General features: G+C 51.0%; 4 protein-coding genes across 4 annotated transcripts; 1 reads left to right on the top strand and 3 right to left on the bottom strand.

Annotated features, from left to right (window-relative positions):
* Positions 1-29: 29 nt before the first annotated feature.
* ASPBRDRAFT_174117 (putative RNA binding protein MSSP-2) lies at positions 30-1,845 on the bottom strand (the record flags this gene model as incomplete). Its single annotated transcript, XM_067619767.1, has 6 exons — positions 30-315; positions 363-680; positions 747-841; positions 898-987; positions 1,043-1,133; positions 1,190-1,845. 6 exons carry the CDS (start codon positions 1,843-1,845, stop codon positions 30-32), a joined length of 1,536 nt encoding a protein of 511 aa, XP_067480689.1.
* A 1,096-nt stretch (positions 1,846-2,941) lies between these two features.
* On the bottom strand, positions 2,942-6,682 carry ASPBRDRAFT_122411 (DDB1/RSE1 family protein; the record flags this gene model as incomplete). The annotated part of the gene is made up of 5 exons (XM_067617510.1): positions 2,942-3,244; positions 3,315-3,761; positions 3,816-5,722; positions 5,790-6,460; positions 6,588-6,682. 5 exons carry the CDS (start codon positions 6,680-6,682, stop codon positions 2,942-2,944), a joined length of 3,423 nt encoding a protein of 1,140 aa, XP_067480688.1.
* A 1,051-nt stretch (positions 6,683-7,733) lies between these two features.
* On the bottom strand, positions 7,734-9,885 carry cprA (NADPH--hemoprotein reductase cprA; the record flags this gene model as incomplete). The annotated part of the gene is made up of 2 exons (XM_067617398.1): positions 7,734-8,030; positions 8,095-9,885. The coding sequence occupies 2 exons, from the start codon at positions 9,883-9,885 to the stop codon at positions 7,734-7,736; spliced, it is 2,088 nt and encodes a 695-aa protein (XP_067480687.1).
* Positions 9,886-12,473: 2,588 nt separating this feature from the next.
* ASPBRDRAFT_41120 (putative cell morphogenesis protein (PAG1)) lies at positions 12,474-20,913 on the top strand. The gene is made up of 4 exons (XM_067624495.1): positions 12,474-12,768; positions 12,904-13,652; positions 13,706-17,254; positions 17,307-20,913. Coding segments are annotated over exons 1-4 (7,761 nt in total). The 5' UTR covers positions 12,474-12,767; the 3' UTR covers positions 20,769-20,913.
* Positions 20,914-21,130: the final 217 nt, after the last annotated feature.

Raw genomic sequence — 21,130 nt, 5'->3', positions numbered from 1 at the left:
AAACCACAGTACTGCAGTCCAGGCATCACTCAGACAACCGAACGAGGCGAAGTCACAATAACCTCCCTGCGAGAGGAGATAGGAGACAAAGATCCTGCCTTAATCTCCTTACGAGGGCTGGATCGCTCAGAACGAGATTCAACGCAGGATGTAGGAGTGGCAAAATTGGCCTTGGAGGAAGAGCCCGAAGTATTTTCAGTCCAGACTCCACGCCGTCCACGATACAAAGGCGTATTCTCCAGACCTCCTGGCCCGTTGCGGGAAGTCCATGAGTTGAACCTCATGTTGCTAGCCTGGCTCTTCGCCAGATACCTGCTTGTCCTGTCAGTAGAGCCCAAACGCGTGTGGGTCTCAGTACATACGATGGAGAGATGGATGTCGCAGGAGTCCAGGCTGCGCCCATTCCAACAGGTGACACATAGCTGCCCTGCGAATTGGGGCTGAGATGAGATGCAGTCTGCTGAAGACGGTTAATAGAAGGCGATGGAGTGGAACCCTGAACTACCTCAACCGAATAATTATATTCGCCAGCACGGTAGGCCCGGCGCTCGTTACTTTGCTGCTTGAGAAGTTTCTGGGCCTTGGTGTCGGCGAAGCGAAGAAGCAACTTCACACCGTCTTTGGCAACCGTGTTGTGGTATTCAGACAAGACTTGCTCGGCGATTTCGCGTGTTTCAAATCTAATATGACATAGTAATGAGCCGAAGGAATGTACCTTTCGTTTGAGTGCGTGGGACACTACTTACCGGGCAAATCCAACCTCCTTGCTCACTCCAGTCTTCTCATCACGGCTAATCTTCTCCGAAATGACATGGTACGGCTCAAAGTGATGACGGAGATCCTGTGGTCATGGTCAGCTTGATTTGCATGGTGTCTTGTTGGAATCTGAGTGCTCACGGCTTCTGTCCACTCAATGGGAATGTTGGTACAATAGATGTTAGTGGATGATTTATCTTCGAGGTCCTTGAGACGGGAGTTGCGAGATTTCTGGACTTTGTCAATTTCAATGGTACGCAGATTGGAAGACTAGAACATCATATACCTGGGCAAAGCTAGCCTGGTAGCCGAGGTAAAAGAACCCTCGGATACAATTCTCGCAGGATTCGAAATTGTAGTACTGAACAAACCCAAATCTATGAGTACAGTCAGCATATCACTCATCAGTCTTCGGACCCAGGCTCTTGCCTACCCTTTGCAGAGGCCTGTATCCAAGTCCACGATTGCTTTGCACCGGTCTATCTTTCCGAATCGAGCGGCGTAGGCATGCAGCATCTCATCTGTAGTCTCTGGGAGAAAGCCTCGAATGTAGACGTTGGTAATACCCTCCCGATTCTCCAGGCACTTGGCAAGCGTCAGTTCAGAAGGATTAGTCCACATAGCAGGTACAGCCCGTGGAATAGGTGGGTCTTGCTGAGTTAGGCTCTCCAAATCCTGAAGAATATACCCAGTGGGAGTCTTCATCATCTGGAAAGGTAGACATGCTGGAGCCGGCTGGGGAAAGTTGTTAAACCCATAATTAGGCAGTCCAGGACCTTCCATGTTCGCGGTGGCTCCATGGTAGAAGTCTCCCGCAGGGCCGGGGACCACGGGACATGGGGGAGCTAAACCTGGGTAGATGCCAGTAGGGGGTAGATACGGGTTCTGATCGTAAGGAATCCCGCCGAAGATGGTTCCATTGGGTAGCAGAACAAGCGGATTATAAGGGGGCACAGCTAGCGGCATGTTGCTTTTGAGACCATTGTATTTGGCTCCGGGACGCTGACCCTGGATGTTCAAGCCCCCGAGCAGAGTGGACAACCCACGAGTATCAGGAGCCTGAGCGGATTCAGGAACAGCAGTGTGCATGGTGCCGGATCTATTCAGGTCGATCTCTGCAGTGTCGTTAGTCTTGTCGGTCTCTAGACTCACACACTGATATAACCGACGACACAAGAAAAACACCTCAGACAACAGAGAAGATGACACTTACTTGAGCCAGCAGGATAGCTGTGTGAATCTGGGGAGTTGGGATCTATAGCGGCAGTCAGATACGAAGTATCACTCCGACCTTCAGACGACATACACGATAATAAAGTAGCTAGGGAAGATGGTAGTAGGCCAGTACGCAACGAATGACTGGAACACGGTGAAGATGTGGAAGCTGGAGAAACTGAAGAATGAAGAGGGGCCGACATCGAGAGAAGGTTGCTGCTCGTAGCAACTGCCTTTCTGGAAAAGTGTGTGGAGTGTAAGCCACTCTGGGCAGGAGCATTGAAGGTACCACTTTCCTTTCTCCGGAGTCGAGAGAACGACGCGTCAGGGGCCTCGACGTATTCTGGGTTACCGGGCACGTCCTGATCACAAAGGTTTGACTGACTCATGTTGACTGTACCTATTAGGATCAATTGATTGCCGGTATCAGCATAGGAATTGTAGCTGCAAAGCAGTGGGACAGGACGGTGTATTGCTATCCAGTTACGCGAGAGTCTGAAGAAGCCGCAGGAACAAATCCATTTAGCATAGATCGCCGTGGGAACATGAACATGATGGAGGGAAAACAGTAAAGACAGAAGCTACTTCGATAATATCCTTGCTTGTGTGATATGGAATCTGGAGGGCAACACAGTTTTCATTTCCTTCACTCATTCCCACTCATAAGCGGAGACTTGCGGGTCTGTAGTTGTCTGTGGATCAGGGCCAGACTGGCCAAGTATACGAGAAAGCAGGTTGTGGATCAAGCCAGAGGGATGCTTGTCCAAACAAGGCAATCAGTCACAGGGCCACGAAGTCTCTGCGCTATTCTCATGTTGCTGTTGAACCTTTAGATGTGATGTAGGTTGATTATCACAAACCAAAGTGCTGCTGGAAGCATAGCAATGAATGTGCAGCTACGATAGTTCAATTTTCGACCTTATTTTACCATAACTAATCATTATTGCTGTTCAAATCCTAGCTGCCACACTCAATGTAGCCGGCGCAAGGCTTCTATCATAATCTTTACTTCATCAACGTTCATCATGCCCACCAAGTCCACAATTTCTTCCTGGAGACTCGGCTCGCAGGTCAGGAACCGCTCAATCAGCTCACCATCCACAAAGCGATACGGCTCTTTGGCCTCCCGCACCATGCTGCGGAAACCACGGAACTCATTGAATGGAATGTTCCCCAGCGACTCAACCTTGCCCGCCATGGTTGCTTGTAGACGCATCAGGAAGTCCTGGTGCTCTGGGTTGATAATGGCAAAGAGATAGATGGAACCTTCCACCTGTTCAGATTAAAAAAAGTGTGAGTCAGCCATAGTTGTTTAACATCAGGGTATGGAATGGGATTCATACTGTGCCCAGAAAAGCCCTCGGAGTGACCGTCACACTCGCCAACTGTTGAATATTGACCGGTCGGATGCGGTTGACCATTTCGCCCAACGAGATCTCCCCGGTTACCTCGAGTCTGCGCTTGTCGTCTTCCTCTACACCAGTCAAATTGCGTCGAAGGACAATCAAATTACCTTCAGCGTCAGCTTCCAAGAATGTATCCTTGGCAATACAGGCGACGCCGGTAGCCCAGACAGTCTGGAAGTGGCGAGCCACTTCTGTCAAGCTATCTGGCATGCCATTCTCGCCTTCGTTGTATTCCACCAGGCATACGCTCTTCATGAGGTCGGCAACGGCAATCACGTTACCCGTCACGGTCACGTCGACGGGAGCGGTCGATGTGCGGTAACTGGCTAACTTCTCGAGCTTCATCGCGCCAAAGTCGTTGTTCACCACCCCATAGATAACAACCTGAAATACATGAGCTACTGTAAGAGTGGAGGGGTGGAATTCTCAGAAACTTACCGTTTTTACGAGAGCGGCCACAATCTTCTCTCCTAGCATAGCCAATGCGCGGCATGCACCTTTGACAGGCAACTCAGCGACTTTAGTCAATTTTCGACCGTTGTCAATCTCGAAGACTAAGATTCGACCTCGGATTGACTCTTCGGTTTCATCATCCAGGTATGCTGTTCCCACAACGAACCGATCTTTATATACGTCTCGACCGTTTTCATCCTTGCCCGCAGAGAACTCCGCGCGAATGACACTCTCGACCAGCTCCTCCGGCCGAAGATCAAAGGCATCGAGACGACGGAACATGATCTCATCAGCCAACACGAACCGACTTTGGACCATCTCAGCCCCATCTTTCAATTTGCGCTCAATAGTTCCAATGCCGAAAGCCTTCTCAGACGGGGAATATGAAACCCTACGGGCAGTTTCGCCCATAGGAAGTGTTTGAATCTGCGTTGTCCTCTCCTTGTCAACGAGAGCGATCTTCAAGTCATGTCTGGTGGCCACAGCAATCGATCCAGGATATGCCTCCGAGTTGAAGTGGCATACTCGAGACGCACCCTCCGAATTGACAGCAGAGTAGATGATGCGGCCTTCGGAGCCGTATATTAAGCTTGGGTTCTCGCATGTGGCAAAGACATTATACAACCCATCGCCTCGAGGTAACTTCTTGAAGGTAGGCTGCTCAGACCCAAGTATGAGCCTGTTCATCCCGGTTAGAGAGTAGTTGCTTGCGTCGAAAGAGTAGGTGATGACGCTGCCATCTGCCATCGAAATGAAGAGGGTAGAGGGGCTATTCGCAAGGACATCGGCGACAAGTACGGATCGCGGGAAGGCTTCGCCAGCTGGGCCCAGTGACGTCGTATGGAGCTCCGATAGGCGGCCAAGGTCCAATACCGAGACCTTCGCTAATTGAGGGAAGCCAACGATACAGACCCCAGCCGAAGATAAAGGCACCGTGACTCCGGAGATCTGGCTGTCTGCTCCAAAGTCCTTCTGAGCCACAACCCGAACATCATTGTTGATATCGAGGACCGTCATAAGTTGGCCGCCGCTAACGAGAACAATCGAATCATTGTTGGCAGAAGCAGAAGTGATCACTAATTGGTTCGGCGGTGTCCACTCATTGGTAACCATGCCACCTTCAATATCTGCGATGAGCACTCTCTGTTCGGTGACTTGCAAGATCCTTCCTCCGGGAAGATTCATAGCGAGAAGCGTGTTCTCCGAAAGGCTGAGACCTAGGAAGCTGTCCAGCTCCTCAACCTCGCCATCAAAATTGAACTGGAAAACTCGTGTCTCATCGACAAAGGTGACCAGAAGAGTGTCTAGATATACACCCTTTGTCGCAAGCTGTAGACCGAACAAGTCCGTAATGAGCTCCATTTCACCAAGCACACCGAGCTCTTCCATGCCGACACCACTGCGTACACTCCTAAGGGTTCCGTCGCCAAATGCGCCCGAACCAGTTACAATGCGAGCCTGGCCCGATGAGAACTCGTGTGTCTGGCTTTCACTGGTACGGTTGCCAAGGTCCATGACAGTAAAATCGAGAATGGGCGCAATATTGGAGAGCGTCTGGATGACCTCTAACGAGCCATTACCAATCCGAAGAACTTGTGAATCCCCTTGGTGGGATCCTACGAAGATAACTCCGCCACCGAGGTATATTAGCACCGAAGCTCTAGCCGTATTCCCTAAGTGGTCTAGCTTCCAGGATTGTACTTGGCTGTTAGAATCCAGGACTAGCATCAGGAAAAACAGTCTTCCATAATCATCAGCTAGAAGCCATCTCTGACTATCTACCTGTTCCCAAGCCACGAATATTGTTGCTTCATCCAGGGGACGCGACACAATCTCGTTACTATCCGTATCGACATACTTGATGGACGTCTCTCCCAGAACAAGAAGACCACCTGCATAAATAAACAGATCAGCTTCAACCCAAGAACGACAAAAACCAACAGGACGAAAACCACAAACCTAAAGGCGCCGGAACCGGTATAAGATGCGACGCTCCGAGGTCCAGTTCCTGCGAAAAACCATCCAGCGACTCCTCAAACGCGGCATCGGCCCCCGTACTCGACGTCGCCGCACTATAGTGCAACGCGCGAACCTTAAGCCTCACTTTCTTCTGATTATCCTCGTAGAGCAACGCCAACCTAGGCGGCCCCGACTGCACATGCAAGAAGGCAGACGAGCGCACAAATAGCTCATCAATCCTGGCCGTTGTCGGCTCTCCCAGCTCGCCGACCCGAGGCGCATCCGGTCCCGACGGCGGAGCAACCTGCCTCCCCCTCTTCTTACTAGGCAACTGCACAATCGGCACAACAGCAATAACACCCTCATAAACCTCCAGCGTCATGAACCGCCCACTGGGATCAATCAAGCACCGATTCCCCGTCTGTGCCTCCCGCGACGAAGGATCCGATATATCGACATAGTTCCTCTCCGTCCGGACTTGATTCTTCTCCCCGTTCCACGATAACGTACAATAGGTGTATCGATCCGTCCCGACAAACAAATGATCCGTAGGCGAATTCGCAGGCGCAGGAAGCCGAGCTAGCATAGTCACCTTGGCGAAAAGAGAACATGACGCTGCCAGGTTCAGCCCTTCAGGCGTAAGGGAGTATATCTCGAGACGGTTCGCCTTTCTATAATTCCGACACAAGAACACCAATTAGCACAACCATTGCATGCACACACACACACACATAACAGCAACCAAGCATTGCAAAAAAGAAAAAGGAGCAAAAATCAAAAGCAAGGGGGATCACCAACGCAACAACCAAGGTCTCCTCCTCCGCATTCATGAAATGCAACTTGAGCGCATTCCGAATGCTACTGGCCCGATGAATCGGCACCACATAAGCCATCTTCCCAGAATACTTTTCAGATTAAATCCGTATAGATTTAGTATATATCATATGTACCGAGGTTTGCGTTGCGTAGCGTAGCGTAAGTAGTGTCGTGTCGTGTCCGGCTTTTCGCCCACTGCGGGGAACCAAAACCGAATGAGTTGAAAGAAACGTGCTCGTCGTCGCCGCAGTAAAAGCGAAATGTAATATTCCGGTTCTATTTATTGTTGCTGATTTATCGTGGTGAATAATTGCTGCATCTCATTCTTTTCTTTCCCTTACTCGCTCTGCGCGGAGGAGAGGAGTTGGAATGAAATGGGAGAGGGAATGAGATGAGAAGGATGAATGGGATGGATGATTGCGGAGCTTGGGTTCGGGCTGACTGACAGAACTGCTGATACCGGGAATGACGATGGGCAGCCGGTTCTGGTTTGGTTTGGCTTGGTGGGTGCTTAACTCCGGTATTGCCGAGGTTGGGGTTTTATCAGGTTAGAGGATTACATTTTGTTCCATCCTATACTTCGATTATTGTTTTGTTTATCTAATGAGATTTGTAAGATATTAAGCGAAGTCAATGTTATGAATAGTGAATTTACTAGTCTAGCATTGGTTATATACCGCTTCTACAGTATTGCGCTGTCGGCTGTTCCGAGCAGCAGGTGTCGGCTCATGTAGTTTCTCGTACTAAGACGGTAGCAATGTATGGAGAAAGGCAATTTGTTATCGAAATTATTAAGTTGAATTCATCTTTTCGTATCCTCTGGGCCCATGCAACCAGATATCAATATGCCCAGAATGGCATAACATGTTCCTGCAATAATCATGACCGTCTATCCTGATTCTTTCAACACTGGCTACCGCACTCATTCTCAGCCACCCCAATGTGTGGCTGGTCGGGCGATGCACAAAAATAAATAAACTAGGCATACATGAACCACGCCAAGCAAAACAGATGAATAGGCAAAATCAGCGGAGTATATATGCAAAGATCATCTAGGCGTGAAATAAAATAATGGATCGAAAAGGCCGTCGTGATGGACAAGAAAGGAAATTCGATGCATTGAGAAATTTAGGACCACACGTCTTCCTGGTAGCTGCCACTGCTACGCATGTGCTTGACCATTTCTTCTCCCTTCTCGGCGGGCAGACCACGCTGCGCAGCAATGATCTGGCCAAGCACGAGGTTAACCTCGCGAGCCATGTTTGCAGCGTCACCACAGACGTAGAAGGTGGCCTTCTGCTTCAGAAGGTCGCTGACAAGCTCGGAGTGTTCGCGGAGTCTGTGCTGAACATAGACCTTCTGAGAAGTCTCACGTGAGAATGCAGTGATGATCTTCAGATTGTCACCAAGCTGGTCCTGGTAAGTCTGCGAGTGCGAAATATGTTAGCATCCAGAATCGAAATCACACGCAAAAAGGCGGATAACTTACCTTCCATTCATCCTTGTACAAGAAATCCTCGTCGCTCTTGCGGCAACCGAAGAAGAGAACAGTGGGTCCGACTTTCTCGCCCTTGGCCGCCAAAGCAGCGCGTTCCTGAATGAAACCGCGGAAAGGAGCAACACCAGTACCAGGTCCAACCATGATGATAGGGCGAGATGGGTCAGAGGGCAGTTTGAAGTTCGAGTGGCGCACATGCACGGGAACGTGAATGCCGTCGTACTTGTTCCGGGGACCAGTGATAGAGTAAGTCAAGCCGTGAGGGTCGGGAGAAGGATCGCCATTCTGCTTCTGCTTGAGCGCGAGAAGATAGTTCGTAGTTACACCCTTCACGATGTGAGAGGCACCGGGCAGACGAACAGATTCCACAACGGCCGTGATGCTGATCTTGTCCTTCTGGACAAGGGAAGACGAAGAGATCGAGTAGTAGCGAGGCTGCAGCTTGGTAAGGCCTTCGATAAGCAGAGAGAACGGAACAGCAGAGAAAGGCTTGGAGGTGATGCTCTGAAGAGCCTGAGCGATGTTGAAGCATTGGTTGGTGACCTTCTCGTGGAAATAGTCCTTGTCGCTACCCAGACGCACAATTTCCGCCTTGCTTTCCTCATCCGGAGCGAACGCGGCCAGAGTGGCTACAAATTGACGGGACACGGGGGCGCAGACTTCCATATAGTACCGAACAGCAGCATCGTAGGTGGTCGGGGTTGGGATCGGGACCTTAGCCGTAACATCGATACCCTTGATGTTGATAACCGAATGACGCTTAGCCTCGAGACCGAAGACCTGAAGGAACCGATCCACTTCGGCACCAGCGTTCGTGGGCCAAACAGCGATGTGGTCACCGGTCTGGTAAGACAGGTTACTTCCAGCGATGCTAATTTCCATGTGCAGACAGTTGCGATCCTTGACGGTGAAAAGCTCACGGGATTCGGCAATAGGGGCGATGAAGGGGTTGTGCGCAGAGTACGGGCCTTTGGGAGCACCCTGAAGGTGGCTCTGGGTGGGCTCTCCAAGGTAGACGGTCTCATCCTCGGGGGTCAAGGACTCATTCTCAGTGACGCAGAAGACAGGTTCGTAAACAGCTTCACGCTCCTGCAGATCCATTGACTCAGACAGTGCTGCCCACATGGGCTCCTTCCAGGCCAGGAAATCTTCTTCCATTGTACCAGCACCGTCATCACCCTCACCAGCAGATCCAATACGCTGTGCGCCGAGCTTTTGGAAAGCAGCGTCGACTTGACGAACCATGGCGTTGTAGTGCTCATAGGTGTTGTTACCCAGACCGAAAGCAACATACTTCAGCTTGGACAGAGGCTTCTCGTCCGCGGAAGCGCCGCTCTCAAAAGCAACGTCGTCACCGGTGAAGAACTGGTAGAATTCGACAGCATTATCGGTAGGCTCACCCTCTCCGTAGGTGGCCAGCACGAAAACCGCAACCTTATCCTCCGGGAACTGGTCCAAGTTCTCATAATCGTATTCCTCGAGATCAGCCACCATGGTCTTGAGGCCGAAGCGCTGAGATCCTTCCTTTGCGAGTCTGGAGGCATAGTCCTCCGCGGTTCCGGTTTGCGATCCGTAGAAAATAACACAGTTTTTACCCGTTTCTTCCATTTTCTCAATGATATTCCGAGTCTTGCCAGCCTTGGCGGCGCCGTTCAACGCGGGGCCGGTGGAGGCATACGGGTCTTTGGCAACTGCCCAGTAGGTGCCCTTGGTGAAGTAGGCAACGCTACCCACCAAAAGCACCGCCAGGACCACCAGATCGAGGGTATCGAGTTGCGCCATGGTGAGGCTGTTCAGCGGCGCGAAGCAAAAGGCCCTAATTTATCCAGACGGCGAGTCTTGGGAGTGGAGCGGGGGATTGAACGGAGTAGAGAGGCGGGAAAAGGAGAGGAGGTGAGAGAAGAATGTCACACCTCCCTACGCTTAGCCTGTCCCAGGTGCGATCACCGGAGCCGAGGCAGGAACGAGATAAGGTGGCAGCGTCCCCAAAGCCAAAGGATAAGAAGAGAACGGAAGAAAGATTGACGCTATGGGGGGTTAAATAAAAAGAGAGGAAAGGTAGAAATAAGAAAGAGAATAGGAAGAAAGAAGGAGAAGGAAGAGGATAAGAAAGTAAGCCGTGGTGTGATCCAGGAAGAACAGAGAGACCGAACCCACTGCTAAGCAGACCGCATAATTTGGGGGGCGTGAGCCGGGAAGAGGAGAGAGACGATCAACGAACAGAGAGCGAAGATGGCAGCCTGAGGCGATGGTGGCCTTTTCGGAGTCTCGGTTTCGGAGCTGCTGATCCTGTCCGGGTCTGTGACTGGGGCCTACTCCAAATTCAATAACCCAATATTTTCTTGGCCTTCGGACCGTCCGATTTGCTAGGAGGGTTATCAGATCTCTCGTGTCAGGGTCAAGCCAGGACACCACTCTTGTGCTGATATAGTCTTGTGTGCCTGTTGGTAGTAGTGTAGGTACTACCACTGATGGAAATATCACTAGTAGAAGAGCGGTCGCCGGAGGGTTCTAATAATGTATCTGTGACTAAAAACCTTCCGAAGAAACGTAGTGAGAATGTGTAGTACAATTCTAAAACTTAAGTCGAAATAATAGCCAGAGTACCATGAAGATCTTTCTCTCCCTTTATTTATCTATATACCCATTGCCTCTGTTGAAGTGGGGATTTCCCATTGGCCGACCGTTGACCGAGATGGCGTCTGGTTCGGAAGGGGACTTCGGCCCTGGCTTGGCTGAGAGAAAACGAGAAGTGGTGGCGGAGGCCTCTGAAGGACCATCTGTTCCTCTGTTTCATCTGGGGGATCTTCCGAACTCGCTGCCGAGTCCCTCTGCTAACCGAGTTCCGCCTTTCGCATCCTGTGCCACTTTCAGTAATTCTTGTGGTAGACAGGCATATGAAGGCATCTATCTCGTGCCGTTCTCCCGCGACCCCGTGGAGGTGGCAAGTCCGGAGCGTCCGGAGATCTGGAGTCCCTGTGAAACTCACTGCAAATCATTTTCCTGTTCCATTTGCCAACAGGGGAAAAAGAATGGAATCAGGTACAGGAAAGAACCTCTGATGGTTACTTAGTCCCCCGTAGTCCATGCATATCCGATCCCAACACTTCGTATAGTCTACGTAGCAACTTCGTACACCGTCAGCCAATTCTGTCAGCGGTCTGCAAGGATTCTTTACAGGACCCCATCTGCCTATCCGTGCGTATCAATTCTGTAGGCAGGCGGCCGACCGTGGATGATGCCAGCTCGTGACTGCGGCACATCCTCTTCTTGTTTCCGCTCCTGGAGAAGTTGCACCCGTTCCGCACTTTGTGTATTGGTTAGTGTACCAAATGCCCTGCATACACAGGCAAACTCTCCTCGCGGACGAATTCCGCACAATCTTGAACAATGTGCACTTAGACCAGTGTTACCAAGTATTTATTATGTTGGACTTGTTTCTGACTTGTTGCTCCAGTCATGGGAGGCGGCTGGTTAGTTAACCTCTGATTTCTCTCTTCGTATTTGCGGAGTAGAGGGAGTGCTGTGTCAGATTGTTGTGGGCTTCATAGTTAGTTATCCACTGTCCTTGCTACTCCGTATTTGCGACCCATGCTAGTTATACGACTCTTCAATGTTTAATCGTGGTAATACTGGTAAGCACTGGCAGTGCTATTGAGCAACGGGTCTCGTAAGATCCTCATCCATCGTTTTAGGTTCAATACTGGGGAGATCGTATATTATTGCATGTGATATAGGATGCTTCGCTACATATTGTTTCGCCCGGGCCTGCATTCTTCACAAGATTAATTGCGGATCTACGGAGTACATCATGGCACTCTCCGCATGTGAGTCATTCTATTGAACGGCTATTTCAGCCTCCTTATGCCGGGGCTATGACAAGTAGCTGATAGTACAGGATGTAGACACCTATAGTAGGCACTGTTCTTCACTTCATTCATAGTGGTTGTCTCAAAGGTCGGAGTTCGGGATATCTCATGGCTTCTACTTGTTTGTCACATCATTGTCGGCTGTGATAACCTTGCTGGTCAGGCATGTGGTGAAACTAATGGATTAGGAATTAGAAGAATGCAGTTTGTTTCTGCATAACAACGCATCCGGCTCATGTAAATAGCAGACATATTGTTGAAGACTACGAATAGTCGTGTTTCTTCATCAGGTAGTCTGACTGGAGCCAAAGTTTCGGGGTGCTCCTTATCTACCGATAAGATTGGCTGTGGGCGAGTATCGTCAAAGTGGCCGACTATACTAGATACTGAGACATAGGAAGTCCCTCTGAAGGAACAAAGTCAAGTATTCAATAAGTAGAGACCCCTTTATCATACATAATAGGAGCGCGGAATGGTGTAGTGACCAAATACCTCCTAGTATCATTCTGATGTGCTGATTTTCTTTCCTGAATTTGTTCTCTCGGGGCCGGTATGGTCCCCGTGCTCAGAGCCTCTCCGGTCGCGAGCGAAGGCTGGAGCTGCTCCAGCAACAAAGCTCAAGTGACGGCACCTCAATCTCGGACAACCACCCTAGCCATCGTTTTCGCCTCCAATTTATGTGCGGAAGATAACCATGCACTGTTCGCAAGTGCACCCAGGTTCTTTCGCTCCAACTGAAGTGAGCACTAGCAGGCAATGAGTGGCGTTTGATCCGGACAGACGTTGGACAGCAGCAGTACGTGACCGTGTCTTCTATCACTTGGTCGGACCTGGCGGGTTCCCATCCTGATGGCTTTAACGTCGCTATCTCTCGCTTCTAATGAACCTGATTGATTGGAAACCCGCGCGTCTAACTTGTTGTTCGTGGTAGTGGCTTCACATCCGTCGATCAAGGCTGGTCCCATCCAGCCAACGCCATTGCCCCTCATCCCTGACGATTCGAGCCCTGTGTCGCACCATAGCTTTTCAACTCCACCAGAACGCCTTGTCACGAGAAGTACGCCATCGTCCACCGTGCACAGTCGGGAAACTTCCACCGTCAGAGGAGGTGCCGACCTATCCGCTTTAACCCCTTCATCCTCACAACCTCAACATACTCGGCGCGGCAACTCCCATTCTAAGAGTCCCGAACCAAACAGTAGGTCAGGTCTTGGGTACGATGTCGGCTTGGAGAGGAGACCATCCAACTCTTACGGTCACCATCGAAATACCTCGATTGTCCATGGAATCCAGCACTCCCGAAATCCCAGTTTCGCTGCCTCAACAACCTCTACAAGCCCCCTCAGCCCGGAATTGATCGCTTCGCTTGGCCGTGGTGGCGCTCCCGATTCAGAAGGCACAGGCGCTGTACGGATGGAGCAGCACGAGGTACACTCGGCCTTCCAGGGCCAAGGGGCCAATGGAGCGGCCCACAGTCTGCAGGGCACACTAAGCACCATAGAGGATCGAGATACGGATGAAGTCGCTGATGGGAACCCGGCCAATGCGGCGCACAGGAGAATGAACTCCAACGGAAAGCCATGGCAGGAGCGGTCCCATAGCCGTTCTCACTCGAGGCACCATTTTGGAGCAGAGTCGAAGACGGTTGGGGAATACGCTCTGCACCATCTCTTCAACTCCGTAAGTGCATGCCTTGATCACCGAGTTTGACCCGACTGCTGACAGTGCCCTAGTTTGTAGGTCAAGCGGACAATAAGATCAACCAGGCCATAATGAAGTTGGGCGAGTCAGACGCGCCGGTCGAAGAGGTATGCGGACCGGGCGTCGATTCGAACTTTGATCAATTGATTTCTGCTTTGGGTCATATCGCACGAGAGAAACCGAAGCCTCTGATTGATACGATCATGCTTTGGCGGAAGGCCAAAGGTGATGCTGCCATTGTGGCCAAGCAGGCAGCTGGTCAAAAGACTACATCCGAGAACGGGTCGCTGATACGCCGCAACACTGAGCCACCCCAGATCATTGCAGAATCTGCTTCTCAGACCGACTCTGCGTCTCCTGCGACTACTCTTTATTCGCGACATGACGATGTCATCTTGGCGGAGCGGCGTGCGACGGTGTCCGTGTACCTGGTTTGCAGGGTCTTGATTGAAATCTTCAATCAGAGCAGTCTTGCTTCGATCACATTGGATATGGCAGACCGCTTAGAGGATATAGTATTCGGTCAACTCAAAACAGTAGACCCCGAACAGATCTCAGCTTCTCCCCTTCGCATGGCAAATTGGAGAATTTACTCCCAAGTGCTGGGGATCATGAGCGAAAACAACTTCACTAGCGTTACGGCTCGGTTTTTGGCAGAGCTCGAAAAGATTCAGAAGGATGAAACACTTCGTGGACCTTCCAGGGACGGTGACGCCAAAGCTGAACTTTTGATCCTAGGGATGAGGCATATCCGTATCAGGACACAACCCGATGCATGGGCTCGCTCTTGCGAATATTTGCGGTCACTGGCACGACTGTTCGGTAACTCTCATGGGCAACGGGTCAAGCAGGCATATTGTTACATCTTTGAAAAGTTGCTTTTGCCTGTGGCTGCAAGTCCCAACTCTGACTTAACGTTGCCCAAGTGGAAGGAATTCATAGAACTGGTCCAGTCACGCCTGTCACAGATGTTAACCAAGCCTCGTCATTGGACCGTGGCTTTCCCCCTCCATGTTCTGCTATTGTGTGTGTCGACGAAGGAGAACTTCTCTACACAATGGCTTTCGCTGGTCCAGTCGCTCCCGCCGAGATTGAAAGACCGGCCAACAAGAGGGCCGGCCCTCCAGGCAATGTGTCGCTTGCTGTGGACCTACTTCTTCCGGTACTCTGAATCGCCCACAGCTACACTGCGCAAAGTCGAGGAAGTGTCGAGAATAGCGCTTCCGGCAGGCAAAAGGACATATCTGAGCACAGAATCGGCCGTTGCAGAACCTCTAATCCAACTAGTACGGATGATTGGCTTCAAGCATCCCGACGTCTGTTTCCGAAACATCATCTTTCCAATGATCAGCTCGGATCTTTTCCTCTCCGGAAAAGAGCTGAAGATCGAACAAATGGAGCCAGAAAAGATGGTGATTGGTATTAGGTCATTCCTCGCTATCATGACAGATCTCGAGAACTGTGATTCGCTTTGCCCTCCCTTTCCCACCGGTTCGATTCCCAACCCATTCACCGACATGTCGTCTCCAACCTATCTTCACCGTCCTCAGTTCCTGGCAGATCCCCGGCTACCAAATGGGCGAGGGAATAGGGAGGATGCAGTTTCACGTCCTGTAAACACGTCAAGACTGAGTGACAATGTCAAGGAGTATTATATCCGATTTTGTGACATCCTTGGCAAGATAACACTTCTTTGCGACAACACTTTCGGAGGTCAGGCAGCGCTAGATGAGAAGTTCGGCGGGACAACGCCCAAGACCCCGATCGCGGAGGCCTTCAGTTTTGGGAGACGGGATGATCATCCTAACATTTTAGATCAGAGACAGGGCTTCTACGATCTTCTTCACGTCGCCGTCCAAGCCCTGCCTCGGTGTCTATCCGATCGCATCCCATTCAATTCTCTTATAAATCTGCTTTGCACTGGTACTGCTCATGTTCAGACAAACATAGCATCATCATCTGCCGAGTCTCTGAAAGCAATCGCACGGCAATCACATGCTCAGCAGGTGACGATCGGTTTTGCGAGGTTTATATTCAATTTCGACGCAAGGTATTCTACCATGTCAGATGAAGGCATGCTTGGGCCAGGCCACATTGAATCTACCTTGAGATTGTATGTCGAATTACTGAGGATCTGGATCGAGGAGATCAAGCAGAAGACAAAGGAAGCAGCGGCGGACTCTGGTGACAAGTCTGGTACTGGGAGCAGAGCTTTGCAATTGGACCTCTCCAGCGTTCTCGCCCAGGTCGAGGAGGTCGAGTCCCATGGCCTATTCTTCCTTTGCTCGCAATCGAGGAGGGTTCGCGCTTTTGCGATCACCGTGCTTCGCCTTATTACAGAATTTGACAGTGCCCTTGGGAAAGAGAACACGCGAATCATCCGGATCCTGGAAGCCGACTCGCAACAGATACTGGACGTCAATGACGAACAGCTTACTGTCGCTGAGAGGAGTCGCATTCAGAAAGGCAAGCGGAGAAGCGCCACTCAAAATACGCTGATTGAGCTGTGTAGCAGTGAAGTCTCCTATGACTCTACGCTATGGTCGAAAGTGTTTCCCAACATTATCCGGATTAGCTTCGAGACCTGTCCTTTTGCTGTGACATTGGGCCGCGAGATCGTGTGTGCGAGACTTGTCCTCATGCACAAGACCATTACATCGCTTGCGGAGAGTCCTCAGTATCCTCAATACGGTCCAATCGACGCCATTCAAGCTCGATCTTTCGGGAGGAGTAATACAACAGCCGAGATCCTGATTGAGCAGTGGAAACTGTATCTGGTCATGGCATGTACCACCCTCAACAGCGTAGGCGCGCAGTCCCAGAGTCAGTTGGCAAACGCTCAGCATGCGCGGAAGGGATCGAAAGGATCACAGCAGTCGCAGGATAAGATAAGCTCCGCCCGGAGCCTCTTTGCTTTTGTGATCCCGTTGCTATCAGCCGAGCGTTCTTCTATTCGAAACGCCATAGTGGTTGCGCTAGGATCGATCAACATGAACCTATATCGCACCCTACTTGAGTCTCTACAGTACGCCGTTACGACTTGCAATGAAGAAGCCAAGGTTCGGATCGGTACACATCATCGCTCTCCAAGCAACCCACGGCGCAATCGCAGGACAGACCGACTGCGGACCGAAGTAACCCATGTGTATAAATTAACGTCACACTTTTTGAAAGAACCAGAAGTGTATAACGATGATTGGATTGTCAACAACCTTGTGACCTACGCAAAAGACCTGCGGATATTCTTGAGTGATGCCGAGGTGCAGAACGACTGGGAATTCCAGCGGCTCCGCTTCCACTACTGCGGCCTGATGGAGGAGCTTTTCGAGGGCATCAATCGTACCAAAGACCCGTCTCGCTGGATACCTTTCGAGTCAAGGAAGTCTTCCTTCTCCCTTATGGAGGACTGGTGCGGATACTCGCCCAATCAGTCCCAGATATCGCAACGCGAGGAGACGATGCGGAGGAATGCCATCTCACAGAACCATGAGGCTGGTGAATTGCGGAATACCGCCGCAGCCATGGAAATAGAGAAGAAGAACCTGCGCGCAGCAGCCCTCAGTGCAATGGCATCGCTCTGTGTAAGTTCCCCAGAGCCCGCGATTTAATAGGACTACTAACTAATTTTCACAGGCCGGACCGATCAGTATCACGACAGAGAGTGGGTCGGTACTCCAATTCGATGTGGGCCGAATGCTTTCTTGGGTTGATATTATCTTCAATACAATCAGTGACAAGTGGCACGCCATTGGTAGACGGGCCCTGAAAAATCTAATCATCCACAATAAGGAGCACTCATACTTGTTGGAACGGTCCATCGAGATGTGCTATGTCACAGAGCGGCCAAAGGCATTGGAGAGCTACTTTGAAGTCGTGACCGAAGTGCTAATCGAACATACGGATTATCCGCTTGGGTTTTGGAGAATCTTGGGTGCCGTACTTGTTACACTTGGTAGCCCGAAACGGGAGATCAGAATGAAGTCTGCTAAGCTGCTTCGGATCCTGGAAGAGCGACAACAAAAGAGTTCAAGATTACAAGACTTCGATATCAGCATTTCCGACAAGACAACCGCCGTCTACAAGCTTGCGCAATTCGAGACCTCGAAGCGCTTGGCGAAACAACACTCTGATTTGGCCTTCACTCTTTTCTCCGAGTTTTCATTGCACTTTCGAAATCTGCGGCCCGACAGCCAGCGGAACATGGTAGCTGCCATCCTTCCGTGGGTCCAGACAATGGAGCTTCAAGTCGATCCGAACGGCGGCCCAACAGCCAAGTCATACATGCTTCTAGCTAATTTGTTTGAGATCACGATCCGCTGCAGTACTATTCTCCCAAACGAAGTTCAGGCCCTTTGGCAAGCCCTGGCCACAGGCCCGCATGGTGGCAACGTACAGTTAGTGCTTGACTTTATCATTAGCCTCTGTTTGGAGCGTAAAGAGCAGAACTTTGTGGATTATGCCAAACAGGTTGTCGTGTTCCTGGCAGGCACTCCGGCTGGCTCCAAGGTGATTGAATTTTTCTTGTTGCAGGTCGTGCCTAAGCACATGGTACAAGAAAGGAAAGATATCACGCCAGCGCCACCTGATACCAGAGGCCTACCTTATGTCACAGATCTCGGAACAGTTCTTCCTGTTGGAAACAAGCAAGCCGGCCTTTCTCTGGGCCAAGTCGCGCTGATTTTCCTCGTTGACTTGATGGTTGCGCCGGTCACACTGACCATGGATGATTTGGTCAAATTACTTCATGTGGTCCTTATCCTCTGGGACCACTACACCCTCACTGTACAAGAACAGGCCAGGGAAATGCTGGTCCATCTTATACACGAGTTGATCGCCGCAAAGGTTGAAGATGACGCGCCTACCGAAACACGGCAATCTATTGAAGATTTCGTGGAATCGATTCGAAAGAGCGATCCCAAAGTTGTGTGGGAATACGAAGACGCCAGTGATAAAGACGATGAAGAGGATGGTAGCCGTGTACCTGCATCAATGGCCTCTGTCACTCGCAAAGTAGTCAGCTTCTTCAGCCTCGGATATGAAGGGCTGAATGACCTATGGGCGAAAGAGGCATTGAATTGGGCGACGTCATGCCCTGTGCGACATCTCGCCTGTCGGTCATTCCAAGTATTCCGTTGCATATCTATGTCTCTCGACTCCCGGATGCTGGCTGATATGTTGGCTCGTCTATCAAACACTATTGCTGACGAAGAGTCAGACTACCGCACTTTCTCTATGGAAATTCTGACGACTCTCAAAATCATTATCAGCTCTTTAGCCCCTACTGACCTGCTGCGCTATCCTCAGCTGTTTTGGACTACATGTGCGTGCTTGAATACCATCCACGAAACAGAATTCATTGAAAGCGTTGGCATGCTTGAGAAATTCCTGGACCGTGTCGACATGAGTGACCCCATGGTAGTTTCAGAGCTCATTAAAGGCCAGCCGCCAAAGTGGGAAGGCGGCTTCGATGGTCTCCAAGACTTGATCTACAAGGGCCTGAAGTCATCTGAATCCTTGAATCGAACATTGGATATCCTGCACCGGCTAAGTGGCCTTCCGAACAACGAGCTCATTGGGGACGGTAACAGGCTACTATTCGCCATATTAGCCAATCTGTCTCACTTCTTGCACCACTTTGACTCTGAGGTGGACGATCCCAAGACATTGGCGCGTGCGACACTGCTGGCAAGGGTCGCTGAAAGTGAAAGATGCCCCCGACTAGCAGCTTCATTGCTCGGATTCGCGAATGGACAATACAAGGCGGAAAACGATTTCCTGAACCATATCGTCACGGAGATTCGGTCCTATTACTTCCCTCGCCAGGATGTCCAAAGTCTTATATTCCTCATGGGTTTGCTGACCAATACCACAAAATGGTTCCGCGTCAAGGTCATGAAAATACTATGCGTGTTGTTACCTGATATGGACATGCGTCGGGGAGAAGTGACGTGTCATGGGCCTGATCTGATCTCGCCTCTCTTGCGACTGCTACAAACGGACCTCTGCCCCCAAGCTTTGCAGGTCATGGACCACATCATGACCGTCTCGGCTAATCCAATGGAGAAACATCATATCCGGATGAGCATGGCTTCGTCGTCGTCTTCTCGGGCTATCCGGAAGGAGTACGAGCGCGTGCAAAGCTTGTATGGTATACCGGAGCCGACCGGATGGTCGATACCAATGCCTGCGACACAGTCAAGCATCACGCGACATAATGTCCATGCAGTGTTCTACACTTGCGCGGAAGTAGACCGTATGGAAGCGCAGGAGACAGCTCCCTCTGAGGTGGAATTCCACGCCGATGAGTACAATGACACGTTCTTCCCCATGCGGGCGGACACGATGAAATCCATCGATACGCAAACGGACGGCAACATGGGGGATATCGTCCAGAAGCTCGACAGTCTGGATGATTTTTTCGAGGAGACCGACCCGGTGCACGCAACGCTGGATCCCATTTCCGATCCTTCGCTAAGGGGGTTTACTGGTACATTTGCCGATACCAACGCCAATCTATACGATCAGCAAACTGCGCCAATCCTCCGCAAGTCCCTTGCCCGGACCGCCTCAACGTCCTCTTTCCATAATGGACTTGCCGAGTCCCGTCCATCCAATCTGCGCTTCGATGGCATGGGATCGCAATCTCCTGGGACATTTACGCCTCAGGCTCCGAGCCAGATTGCACGGCCTGTTTCCCACACGCGCTCTGTGACGTCTCCGGTTAATCATCTGTTCACGCCTCCGAGTTCTAGTGTACATCATAATACGCCCTTGATCGGGTTCGAGTCGGCGTTCCTATCCGATGACGAGATAGAGGACGGTTTGGCTGATCACAAACAAGCCATGCCACATCCTATCAGTCAAACACGCAGTGCCACGGACGGATCCTCATCGCTTGAATCCATGATTCGCAGCGGTATGCGACGGCTCACCGGCGGGGCAGCTACGAACCGGGAAAAGGAGAGACAGCGTGATCTGATTCGAGCTCAGCAGCGAGCAATGGCTCAGACGGCCAGCTCACCGCGAGTGCCTAAGGTGCCTGCCGAATATCTGACGGGCCCAACGAGCAACCCATCTTCCCCAGCGCAACAGTGACAGGCCTGACAATCACTCTGTTCTCGCGCGACCTTCTTTTGCTTTGATATTGTAGGCTGGTGCTTGGTGTGATCTGGCGTTCAACATACCCATTCGTCGATGTTTCCTTCGTTTACTCTTCCTTGACGTCTGTTCGCCTGCCCTCGTTTCAATCACCTCCTTGGCCGTATGTAGTACAGACATCTATAGATTAATTAATTGAATCAGAGGATATATATAGACGAGAAGATGGTTCCCATAGTAGTTCCTCGGGACCAAGCCTGTGTGGAGACTGGAGAGAGTGGATGCCTCACGGTCCAGGCGGCGGGCCAACCCCGTGACGCCCTCCGGCGCCATACCGCATTGGGGCTTCCCCGCATTGA

This window comes from Aspergillus brasiliensis (genome assembly GCF_001889945.1).
Source record: "Aspergillus brasiliensis CBS 101740 unplaced genomic scaffold ASPBRscaffold_4, whole genome shotgun sequence".
NCBI classification, from domain to species: Eukaryota; Fungi; Ascomycota; class Eurotiomycetes; order Eurotiales; family Aspergillaceae; genus Aspergillus; species Aspergillus brasiliensis.
This window is presented reverse-complemented; position numbering and strand designations above follow the sequence as displayed.

Bases quoted from the DNA above. Each gene is read 5' to 3' on its own strand.
- ASPBRDRAFT_41120 (XM_067624495.1), top strand. The intron at 13,653-13,705 runs GTAAGTGCATGC...ACAGTGCCCTAG, and splicing joins TGCACCATCTCTTCAACTCC to TTTGTAGGTCAAGCGGACAA. The intron at 17,255-17,306 runs GTAAGTTCCCCA...TAATTTTCACAG, and splicing joins GTGCAATGGCATCGCTCTGT to GCCGGACCGATCAGTATCAC.